General features: G+C 41.0%; 1 protein-coding gene across 1 annotated transcript in view; it reads right to left on the bottom strand.

Annotated features, from left to right (window-relative positions):
* Positions 1 to 12,677, bottom strand: part of vegfc (vascular endothelial growth factor c) — a 213,030-nt gene extending 200,353 nt beyond the window's left edge. The window contains exon 1 of the mRNA XM_048525761.2: positions 11,801 to 12,677. Within this exon, the coding sequence (XP_048381718.1) occupies positions 11,801 to 11,920 (120 nt within the window). The 5' untranslated portion in view covers positions 11,921 to 12,677. The remainder of the gene's footprint in view (positions 1 to 11,800) is intronic.
* Positions 12,678 to 13,192: the final 515 nt, after the last annotated feature.

Genomic DNA, 13,192 nt, shown 5'->3' with positions numbered 1-13,192 from the left:
GCGTCCAAAGTACAATGTGGAAACCCAGAGGTTCAAATCCCTCACTGCTTTCTTGACAGAGAGGCTCTCGTGTCATGTAGCTTGCCAACTAAATGTGAAAATCATCAAGTTCAACAAGCATGACAGCTTTTTTTTCAGTTCTATGCAAAGAAATGAGGGCAGACCATCAATTCTTTCTCTATCGCACTGGCGATCACTGGATCTCAAGAGGCACAAAGTTCTGTCAATTGTTTATGGACTGAAAGGAGAATTGAGGTCATTCATGCACAATGAATCCCAGCATCTGGCTGCAGCCTTACTTTGCTGATGGATTTGAGCACCTGAATAAGCCTAATCAGAGGCTGCAAGGACATATCAGGACCATACTGACATACACAGACAAGCTAAATAGATTCAAATTAAAACTTGGAGAGGAGAGTCTGGGCTTCAAATGTTCAAACATTCTTCTGGTTTAAACCCAGATGAAAGATTGCTTTCATTTGTGGAGCAACATTTGTGCTCAATTCAAGATAAGCGCAGGCATTATTTCAAATCATCTGGGACTTACAAAAACATGGAAAATAGTTGTAGAAGTAAGCCATTTGGCCCTTTGAGCCTGCACGATTGCTGATGATGAACATGGCTGATCATGCAATCTCGTATTCCATTCCCGCTCTCTCCCCATACCCCTTGATTCCTTTAGCTGCAAGGACCACGTCCAGCTCTCTCTTGAATATATCAAATGAACTGGCCCCAAAAGCTTCCTGTGGGAGAGAATTCCACAGGTTCACATCTGTTTGAGTGATGAAATTCTTCCTTGTCTCAGTTCTGAATCGCTTACTCCAACTAACTGTGAGTTTCTCTTTGAAAGAGGAAGAAGAAATCCTGGATCTCAGGAACGACTGCAGTCTTAATCTCAAATTCAGACAGATTCCACTGAATCAATTCTAGCTGCAAGTGGGAAAAGAAAATCCTTTGACCTCATACCAAGCAATAATTGTCCTGCTGCCATTTTCTACCACCCACAGTTTTGAACTTGATTTTTCTACCCTGCCACCTCTCAAGAATCAGAAGTGATAATGTTTCCAAAGTGTGGGTCAGAAGCTTTATGTTCTTTTCCGTTTTGAGCCAAATATTGAATGGTTATGTTTATTGAAACTATCTCACGTCTTACACTGAAATTCTGGTCAAACAAAGTGAAGTTTAATATTTCTTATTACAATTGTAGTGTACTTATATTTCAGTTTGAAATAAGCATTATTTGTTGCAATATCCCTGCTGATTACTTTAAAGGCATTTGATGTGCCAGGCAAAGTTTGGGGTGCTGAAAAGGAGGCACAAGATGAAAGCACAGTCATGGACTCAAGGTAACGAATAATATCAAACTGACAGACCAAAGCAATGCCCTTCTCCTGTTATTAAAACAGAAAATGCTGGAACAACTCAGAAGGTCTGGCTGCATCTGCGGAGAAAATAACAGAGTTAAGATTTCAAATCCAATTACACTTCTTTGGAGCTGAAACGGCTAGAAAACTTTGTTTCTTATCCTGCTGATAAAAGAAGGAAGCAGTGGAACAAGTTGAACAGACAGTGATGGTGTCCAGAGCAGAAGACAAAGTTCTAATGGCCATAGAGAAAATATGGGGATGTTAAATTGACATTAATGATAGGTTTAAGTTATGAGAAAATAGGTAAATTCCATTACAAACAAATCCAACAAGCCAAAAACAAGAGACAGGATTAGATGGGGTCTGTGAAATCAAAGTAGAAGGCAATGCGTATGTGCTAAAGCTGTTGAACTCAGTATTGAGTCCTGAAGGCTGTATGGTACGCAAATGGAAAATGGGGTGCTGTTCCACCACTCTGTGTAAAGTTTCAGTGGAAGCCTGGTCTAGGGCAACAATGTCAGCATGGCAGCAAGATGGTTTATTGAAACGGTAATCAACTGGAAGGCTGGAGTTATTATTGAAGTGGTCACACAGTCTATATTTAGTCTCACCCAATGTAAAGGGGACCACAGTGTGAGCAGCTAATGCAACAGGCCAGATTGAAAGAAGTACAAGGAAAATGCTGCTTCACCTGAAATGTGTGTTTGGGACCCTAAACAGTGAGTGGGGAGGTGAATGGCAAGTGTTACACCTTCTGCAGTTGCATGGGAACGTGCTTTGTGGTTGGTGGAGTGTTAGGTTCGATGGAGGAGTGAACCAGGTTGTCATGGAGGTAAGAGGGAATGGTGGGAATCTTTGACTGTCTCATGAGACAGCCTATAGATGACCTTGCTTCGGTCAGGGCTCAATATCGAATTCAACAATTTTGGGGTCTAAGCACGTTCTCCCATGTTCTTACCCCAATCTCCACGTAACAGGCCATGTCATTACATGGGCTGCTACCACAATCAATGCATTGTCAACCACTAACAGACCCCATTTGCAGCTATTGTTTATCCCAGCCTGACCTTTACCCATTCCTTTGTCTGCCTAACTGTCTCTCTGTCTCCCTGGGCTCCATCGCCACCTTTCGTTTGTTCATCTTCCTCTCCCCACCTCATCTTCAGCATATATACCAACTTTTTCCTAGCTACAATCAGTTCTGAAGGTGTGTCACCAGGCCCAAAACTTTAACTCTGTCTTTCCTCCACAGATGCTGCCAGATCTTCAGAGATTTCTGGTTTTGAGTCGATTGAAACTATGGGTCAACTGAAAATATCAAGCCGGAGGTTGACAGACTTTTGACTGAAAAGGTATTAACAGTTAAGAAATCATGGCTTGTAGCTGAATTTGAGATCAGCCACATTTCTAAATAAATGACAGAATGGACTCCAGGAACACTAAGTGACCTTCTCTTCTCCTTATGTTCCCACAATGTGCAGTACTTCAGCCAGAAACTGTTTTAAATAATTTTCTAAATTGATAAAATATGAAAATTTGATGCTTGCACGTTGAGGCTGCTACCCAGAGGCATTGCCATGCACAGCCCAAACAGTAATTTTGATTTATAAACAGCTTCCAAAATTATTGCACTCTTAATGACAGAACATTACTGCTGAATACTAGATTTATTTTGTAGTTTGCTTGCCAGTGAAGTGGTCCAATTTAGGTAACTACACACACAAGTTTTCACTTAATGGATTTAAAATAATATATAACGCAGTGAAAGGCTTGTAATGTGCTTTCTCTCTGGCAGTAATCAGGGCCACCAGTACTTTAGATAAGCTAAACAGCCCACTGGACAGATGGACACAACATGCCACTTATTATTCTCTCCCACCCCGCTTACCCTCCCCACCCAATACCAATTACTTGTTAATGCTTGCTCTAGCTTGTTGGGGTTAGGCTAACAAAATATTTAAGGAAAAAAATGTTTTCATTTATATAACACCTTGTCTGACCTCAGGACATCCCCAAAGCATTTTGTAACTGTTTACATTTAGACTTTAATAGAGTAAACATGTCGTCCAATTTGTGCACACCAACAGCACTGTGATAATAACCATATGATCAATTCCAGTGATGTTTATTGAGGGCTAAATATTGTCTCTAAATGATGAAAAATGGTTCTGGCTTTGCACTGCTGCTAATTTGGTAATGTGAGTGCATGCTTGGAGACATCGCCAGTTCAAATGGATAAATGTGGACAAACGGATTAAGTCAGGGACATGGTTGCTAAAACCAGGCTGGTAAATAATCATGACACATTTCAGAGATTATGTAAGACAACCATTATCTCCACTACTAACTGTGGTCAAGGGTCATACACTAATTAGTATCAATGGCTACAACATGAGAAGATGCTATGCAGCCCAACAGTTTGCTAAATTGTAGGTGATCTGACCCCGCCATTCCATAAAAGAAATAATTAACAGCAGCCTGCCCTCACATTGGGCACACACCAACCCAATAAGAGCTGATCAGCATAAATGTCTTGATGAATGGGTCAAAACTGAATCCCTTGCTTGGGAAGGAGCTTCAACACAGTAGCAAAATTATTCTGAACAATTTCACTTGGATGTTAACAGTAGAACTAGGGCTGCAACTGCAAATTAATGCTTATACAGAATCTGAAGAGTTACTCACTAATATTCATTTGAATTTGAGTAATACTTCTGTTAAAAAGAACTGCCAATGTTTGTTTTCTTTGTAATTTCACAAAATCTACTTAAAACTTGAACAGGTTAGCAGGATAGATTTATAGAGTCCTAGATTAATGCAACACGGAAACAGACCTTTCAGTCAACTTATCGGCGTTGGCCAGACATCCCAAACTGACCAGTCCCATGTGCCAGAGTTTGGTCCATATCCCTCTAAACCCCTCCTATTCATATACCTATACAGATGACTTTTACAGTAAAGGAATTAAGGGCTATGGTGAGTGGGCAGGTAAGTGGAGCTGAGTCTCAAAAAGATCCGCCATGATCTTATTAAATGGCAGGGCAGGGTCGAGGGGCCGGATGGCCTACTCCTGCTCCTAGCTCTTATGCTCTGATGTTCTTTTAACAGCTGTAATTCTACCAGCCCCCATTTCCTCTGGCAGCTTGTTCTATGCACGTACCGCCCTCTGTGTGAAAAAAGTTACTCCTCAGGTCCTTTTTACATCTTCCTCCTGTCACCTTAAACTTACGCTCTCTTGTTTTGGATTTCCCAGCCCTAGGAAAAAGACCTTGGCTATTTACCCTATCCATGTCCCTCATGATTTTGTAAACTTCTATAGGGTCACACCTCAGTCTCTGATACTCCAGGGAAGAAAGCCCTGGCCTATTCACCCCTTTTTCTATCACTCAAACCCTCTAACCCTGGCAACATCATTGTAAACCTTTTCTGCACCCTCTCAACTTTAACAATATCCTTCCTATAGAAGGGTGTCTAAAATTGTACACAATATTCCAAAAGTGGCCTCAGCAATGTCCTGTACAATGTCCTGCAACATGATGTTCTAGCTCCTATACTCAGTCTTCTGACCAATGAAGGTGAGCATGCCAAATGACTTCTTCACCACTCTGTCTAACTGTGGATCTATGCACCTGCACCCATAGGTTTCTTTGGTTAGTGACATTCGCCAGGGCCCTACCATTAAGTGAATAAGTTAGTGGGCAATATCTTTGACTCACTTGCTGACCAATCAGTTCATCACCCAGCTACACAATTCAGAACTTTTTAGAATTGACATAATGGATATATAAAAAAAATTATTAGTTCATTCATATTTATTTCATCAAAGTATTTATGCATTCCACAGATACTGCATGCATCACTTTGTGCTGTCATCCCAAATATGCAGCAACTATCATCAATGTTATTTTTAAGCTGCAACAGCACAATTAAAGGATCGCTCGACACAAACGACAAGGCAGAGTACTGAATGAATGTCAGGCGCCAGCTATTGAATATGATACTTTATTCTCAGAATTTAACCCATACCAGCAGGCTGCTGTATTTCCAAGTCTGATTTAAAAAAAAGAACAATATTATTCTCACAGAAGAAAAAAAATTCTCCAGAAGTTCAAGTGTGAGACAAAATCAAAAATTATACAAATACCCAACATGTAGCTTCTGCAGAGAAAAAGGCAAAGGTTACTGATGCATTTGATTGATTACTTTTCCTCATAACTGGATTACTCAGCAGAAATATATTATCCTTACTTGTCAGTGTATGATCATTTATAAAATTCCAACATTAAGAGAACCCACATGTCAGGCAACCAATCAAGAGAAACGTTGTTTATACTGCCCATGAATTTTCCTCTCCAATGGGTGGTCGCTAATATTAGACAAGGTGTGAAACTGGCATTCAGATTGTGGATTTTCTGCCTGGTAGGTTAAGGAAAAAGTGTCCCTGATGCTTCAGGCTTGGAGCCAACTTCTGAATCAAAGTTTGTTTGAAACCCTGCTTGGGTATTAAACTTTGATTTTATAGTTTGTACAGATTTAATTATGTGGCATTGTTTTAGTGCCACAACATTTATAAAATATGTGCTAAACTGGTGAGGCTGTTGCCACTTTTAGAATGAAAATTTGGATCAAGATATTTTGTCATGTTGGTTGAGTTGCGGATGGAATGGGTAAAGTGCAACACACAGAGGACTGTCCATCCTCTGAGGTCTGGCTTAATTGGCTCCTTATGTTTGAGATGACTTGAGCTAGTAAAGTTAGTCTTAAAATTTTCTATTTACTTTTCCTAGTTTCTTCCAAATTGACATGCACAGGAAATTTGAGGGCATCATAAGACCATAAGATCATCTGGTATAAGGACTCCAATTTTCCAGCACTGGCAGCCATTTGCATCATTTTGACCAATATATTACCCAAAGATACTTACTCCAGAAATTGATGGGCTTTGTCATGCTATTCTTTTGCTGCTGGCAGGGAAATTTGCACTCATACCTGCAATACTAGCACTCCTTAATATTGAGCTATTTTGAAATTAATTCTAAAAGGACTGTTTCTATTCCATGCCATAAAATAATTAAACAACAGCGAAACAAAACAATTTTAATAGCATGATATAGATTGGAAAACAAGTTGGAACTATTCCGTGTACGTGACTTCAGCATATAATTTACCATTCATTAGTCTTCCCTCACATCAACAGTAAGGTGTGTCACTAATTCCCATTATTTTGTACATCATAAAATCCCTACAGTGTGGAAAAAGGCCATTCAGCCCACACCAATCCTCTGAACAGCATCCCACCAAGGACCACCCCTCTATCCTATATTTCCCATGGCTAACCCACTTAACCTGCACACTACTGGCAATTCACCTAACATGCATATCTTTAGACTTTGGGAAAGAAACCAATGCAGACACAGGGAGCATGTGCAAAGTGCACACAGACAGTTGTGAGGCTGGAATTGAACCCAAGTTCCTAACACTACTTGCCTAACACTGAGTCACCATATGACTTCACTGCACAAGGATTTTCCATGTGCAATAAAGAAGCTGATGCTGTCGTATAGCTCATCAAATAATTTATCAGCATATTCACTCTGAAAACATTAGTTTTAACAATATATTCAATTCTGAAAATTGCCTTTACTGAATGCCTAATGCAGTAAAAGCACATTTATACTGAAATTGATGTTTTATATTGGCCCTGGTGTTGCTGGTGCAATTCGACTTTTTAATGTATCCATCCGCTCATTTATTTTTGCACTGCAAAAGTACGGTAAGTGTGATAAGTGAGAGCTGATAAGGAGGTTATCAGAGTAGTAAGGACCTCTTCAGCATCAAGTCTATCGCTGTAACCAAAGAAGTAGAAGAACAGAGAAAGAAGCAAACTGAAAGAAGCTAACACCAATTCCTTACAGAAAGGATAATAGAGAAAGGAAGGAAGAACACGGTTTAAGAATGAGAGACAATAGACAGAAAGCAAAAGTTTAAAAAAAACAAATTTTAGAATCTTTCTGAAGTATTTATTACTTTGAGGTGGGAGATTCCCACATTTCCATTTTATATTTCTGCACCTCCACTGTTCATTTTCACATCAGGACCATAAATCACATAATTGTAACATAAAATACCAGCCCAAAATTGCTGAGATAAGGTTCACATGTGTTAGTGGTGTCACTCCACAATTTTAGGGCACATAATGACTAATCTCACAGTAGGAAGGTAATTATTTGAGTCAAGACGAAGCTCAAAGAAAAAAACAATAGAAATTGCTGCAAAAAGTGCATCCATAGTCCTTTGTAAAGAAAAACATCCAGGAGAATTAGAACTCCTTTAACTCGAATTGATGGGTTTGTTTTAACACATGAATCATTTATGCCCGTTACCCTTTTGGCAATTTCTGAGCTAATTATTAAGGCCGGGACAATATTTTTCACTGCCCAAAATTAGGAATGTTTATATAAACCAACAGCAAAGTTATTTGTGGTCTCTGCAACTCCTTATCTTGCTTCACGTCAAGGAACTTGGCTTTTTCTTGAAGTTGAAAGATAAATTTGCACATTGCAGTGTGTGATAAGATAATGTTAGCTTTCCCCAGGCTGCTATCGCCAATGGTGGGGAAGCAGGGCAGACCATTGCAGCTATTGTCATGATAGTCACAATTGCCTTGGATAATGTAATTATAGGTTTATAAAAATAGCTTTCTGTCAATTTGGCAGACGTCAACCCCTTTGAGAGTAATTCTCTTCTTTGGCTGCTCTTATAGTGCACAGTTCATGAATGCTTCAGTAATATTGGTTGGACTTATTGCTCTGTGGTAGAAACCACATAATTAAGCTGTGCTATATGATTTCAAATCACAATATCCACATGCAACCAGCTTCATTTGACATGTTAGCATTATTCACAATGGCTGAGCAAGTTTACAGTTTTAAACTTGGTAGGCCTGTTTCAGCTGTCAATCTGCAGTCAAAATGCATAGCTCCCTGCAACAACGCTGCAGCCGAATGCTGTCACAGGTTTGAGGGGGTACAAAACTGCAGTGCATTTCTGTCGTGCAATAAGGCAAGGAAGGAAAAGCATCAAAAAAGAAATTTCACCAATATGCAGTGACATTCCAAAGTACTACCATCAGTGAGTTAGTGTTTTTGAGATATTGTTATTGTTGCAACATAGTGAAACACAACAGCAAATGTGAACACTGCAAGGTCGCTTAATGTAATGAGATAAAAGAAAAACTAGCAAGTAACTTATTGGTTTTAATTTATGGGATTATAAAGGGACAGATGTAGCACTCCATAAGTGCAGCAGGCACTTGAAAATTCAGTCTCGATGCTACATACTAGCTTTCATAACACATGGAGACCTTTGTTGAACTTTTATGGCTAAATTATAGCTTTTTTTTGGCAAGAGTGCAATTATCGTTTGAGCCAGCCCTTTCTCATTTGTTTAAGCACACAACCAAAAGGTGTGAATTGCATCAAGTTATTTTGCCACATCTCTTGCACATATTATCATGTCAAAAATACTCACTTTAAAGGGAATATGCCCTGCTGAAACCATTCCCCCAAGCTCTTCTTAACTTCTAACTGCAGAATTTAGATTTCTGAGTGACAATGGAACAGAGAGGAAAGAACTATAAAAAGCTGGAAAAGACAAGGAAGGTGAGACTGAGAAAGGGACAAAACGGGACAGGAGAGAGAAAAGGTTGGAGAAGCAACGACAGTTGTTGGGAAAATACGTTGTGTATCTGGCAACTAACAGCATCAGCAGAGAGAGGTTAAGACATTTGCAGTGGTGTTGACAAATGCTTTCAGCTGTAACCCACTCTGCAAAATGCCATAAACACACCATCTGTAATCCACAACCTTTTAAAAAAAATCACATAACGTTTTAATCAGCTAAGCAGGGGATCTAAGTTACAGTAGCCTCATTCAGTGAGTGATAGCGCCCTCCAGCTATGACAGCAAAGAGAGAACTCCTTTTACCTTTCAAAACAGCAGAATCCTAACTTCAGCTCCTCCTAGATTTTCTAAACGTGTAATTAGGTCGTTAAAACCTGCAATCATTTACACATTTCTTACGCGTTCGCTGTCTATCACCGAAAATCGATTTCTCTGACATGTCATGGTGTCTCAATTGCATCTCATTCTCTTTCCCTGTCTTTGTCCCTGCGGGTACGTATGAGATTCAAGGCTGTCTCGGTATCTCCCTCGGAAATGTTAATATTTTCGCTCTGGCTTCAGCAGAATGCACCTCAAGCAGGGAATCACTAAGTCAAAATACTTCTCTCACATTTTCACTCTGAATGGAGAAAGGGATCACTTCCTTCATGTGAAAGTGTACCATCCCAGATAACAACATTCTCTTGCCAATGAAAGTCCCCCACCAATTTACAAAAAAGCCTTATACTTAAGCGAATTTGACAAGTCTGGTAGTGCTGTATGCATCTCTACCTTTGAGTGGGCACTTCAACCTTTGCATTATTTTCTGTTTTTTTTCTCTCTCTGCCACTTTTTAATTGCTTGTCTCTACGTATGTCACTGAAATGTATTTGTTGGTCACTGACTTTCTATACCTGAGCGTGTGTCTCAGATTCTGCATTGTGCATTTGTGTGAGACAGTGAGGAAAAGAGAACAAAAACAGAAGTTGCTGGAAAAGCTCAGCAGGTCTGGCAGCATGTGAAGAATTGCTGCCAGACCTACTGAGCTTTTCCAGCAACTTCTGTTTTTGTTCCTGATGTACAGCATCCACAATTGTTTCAGTTTTTATTGAGTGAGGAAAAGAGATCCGCCTAGGCGTGAGAATTCCCTGTGCGGGATCTCCATTTGTCTTTGTGTGCATCTGGGCGCTATTCTCACTCTTAAATGCTGGCTGCTGAATTTGTATATATGATTTCCCTCCTCTTGTCCTTTCCTTTTATTTTGCCCTCCCCCTCCCTCTCTTCCTGTGAAGCCCTGTCAGTGCAACCGTTCTCTCGCTGTATTCATTCTTGCTTTCTTTATGTATTAATGCAGATTCTCTTTCTTAACTTGTGTCCAGTTCTGTTCCTTCTCCCTCCCTCCTGCACCCCTTATCCGTATCAGTTACCATCATCTTCTATGAATCTGTTCTTCATATAGCCAGTCCACACTCCCTCCTCCTCTATCATTTTAAATTATTGACACCTATACACCTTCAACAGGAATTGTCAAATTTCCACGGACTGTCTCCAACTCACAAGATTATCCCTGTTACTCTCTCTCTCTTCAGAACATCAGTGGGTGGAATTCGTTTCTACAAATCGCTGGAGAGAGGCTGGGTTCCTCGTTGTGTTACATTTCTCAACCCGTTTTTCCTTACTGCTTCTGACCCACCGACACACACACACACAATTACTGCTTTCTCGTTTTAACAAAATGTTTCTCAAAGTCTAAAGAAGGAGCCTTTGATTTATAAATCCCCGTGCCTCAAATTTGTATCTCCCACTCTTGAAAGTCTATCTTGTGGCAAACCTGGGACTTTGTGAGAGAAAGTTGACGGGCATACCATGTTAATTCAGTCGAAATGAAGGAGAGAGAGGTTCTCCGTGCATTTTGAATATGCCACTTCCTAAATTTCTCAGCGAGCTTCATTCTAATGTAGAGAGCCATAGGATCCACGCCCCCGTCTGTTAGCAGACTGGGATTTTTTTTCCCCCTCTCTTCTAAACTGAAACCTTTGGCCCGTCTGTGCGGGGAGGTAGGTGTTCCTGACCTACAAGGAGCTGGTGGAAGGTCGCAGCGAAACTCCGCCAGAGTTCAGTTAACACCCAGAGCAAATCTTCCAGGGACCCTATCTCCTGTGAGCAGTTCACCACTCTGTTGTGTCCTTACCTCAGAGGGAGACAAATTCCCAGATACTACAAATGCCAACTATTTCATATAAATATGTATACGGAATGTAATCCAAAGTAGTGTGCCGAAAGTGTATATGGCTCGGAAAATATGCATTAAAATTATTTACATGCATTGAAAATTCACGTGATGTATTAAAAAATGCAAAATATGTATTAATGGTGCAGAATATATAGTTACACAAACGTTCGATTTTACTGAAATGCGCATAAAAAGTATATTGGAAAACTTTTGTTATTACAAAGTTACAAAGTACAATAAAAGTTACATCTATGTTAAAAAGTTGCATAAGTGTCAGATTATGACTGGAGATTGCATTACATGTATCAAAAATCCACAGATGTTAGAAAAAGCTCGGCAATCTGCACCCTTCTCGCCCACAGATTCGCTGCCGCTTGTGCCGTCCAGGTCCTAGTAATAAATTCCTGTAGCGCCAGTGAGAAAGTGAAGGTGATTCCTCGTTGAACAGTGGTACAGTAGCCAGACAGCAACAACAGACTAAGACAGCCGAGGGGGTAGGAGAGTACACTTCTATGATTTAAAAAAAATACCTCCCTTACCTTCGGTTCTCCCAGCTCCTGATAGTCATCGTAATAGTCTTGGCTAGATTCATAAGCGGAGTCCCTTTGCAGCAAGGCCGTGTAAATCAGAAAGAGAGCGATCTCTGAAACCAGCAGCATCTTTGTGCCGGGATACAACAGAAAGCGAAGGCGGCCGGTGCAATATTAAAAAAAAATAATCCTCGGATCTTTTGCCTTTTCCTTTAGGGATCAAGGTGGAAGGGAAAGGAGAGGGCGGGAGAATGGGGATGTGCGGGGCGGTGATATTAAACAACAACAAAAAGAGGGACTCAAAGGATTTAAAATGGCACGAAACGTGATATTCTGTTGGACGGTGGCGCTTTCTGGATCGTTAACTTCAGCGGAATAAGTGACACTTCTTTTGTAAAGGAGGGGAAGTAAAGTTTATCCACGTGTTGTCTGAATAAGCGGAGCTTTCACTCTGACGATCCGGTGAAAGAATCCTTCTGGCTGGTGGATGAGAGACAGCCAAGGAGGGAGGTATGGCATGTTTAATATGCAGACAGCTCCGAGTTCCCCTCAAAGCTTTCAGTGCAGCTTCTCTCCCCACACAGACCGAGTTTCGATGTGATCCCTTGCCTGCACTATTTATATAAGGAGTTTGGCAAGGAACACCAGAGAGAGGGGGTGGTGAGGGGTGAGACACGTGCACATTTTAAGCTCTACACAACCAGGAAACGGGTCTGACAATCCCCACGTGGCTACAAAAATAATATAAAATGTACAAGCCAGGCTCTGCCTTGTATCTCCTTCCAGTCTGACAGCTGTCTCTCTCTCCAGCTTTCGCTGTGGCTACATTAGCCGCGTACTGTATGCAGGCTGGCCGCTTTCGGAGCCTTTTCTCCCCCTTTCACAGGTCTCCAGTGTTAAATACGCTGGCAATGTCCCCCTCCCGGGGAGGGAGGCGGGTCCGGTGTCCAGCTCTGTCCGAAACAGGTTTCTTTCAATAACATGGAGGACCTGCATTTGTATAGTGCCCTTCCACCCCCCGCAGACAAAATGCTTTTTCACAGGCACCGGAGACTTCCTGGAAGTGCTGCAATGTGGAAAGAGGGCAACGGTGTTCGGTGATGAGAGGGTGGGGGTTGATGTCATTTGTGCACAGCAAGATCCCAGCAGAAACAATGAAATAAAGATCAGGTCAGCGCTCAGTAGTTGCATGATGTAACTGCCCTTCCCTCGATTGTGTTCTGGGATGCTTTACGACTGTTTGAAGGAGTGGACTTCGATTCAATATTTGGACTGGGGAGGGTATCTCTGACAGTGAAGGACGCCGTCAGTGAAGTGGGGAAGCAACAGCTTGCAGGCCCATCCTCCAGCTTGCAACACAGGGCGAGAAAATACCATTACAAACAGTTAGTAAGAGTAAGC

The sequence above is a fragment of the Stegostoma tigrinum genome, chromosome 3 (genome assembly GCF_030684315.1).
Source record: "Stegostoma tigrinum isolate sSteTig4 chromosome 3, sSteTig4.hap1, whole genome shotgun sequence".
NCBI lineage: Eukaryota > Metazoa > Chordata > Chondrichthyes > Orectolobiformes > Stegostomatidae > Stegostoma > Stegostoma tigrinum.
The sequence above is the reverse complement of the archived record's forward strand: the minus strand, read 5'-3'. Positions and strand labels throughout refer to the sequence as shown.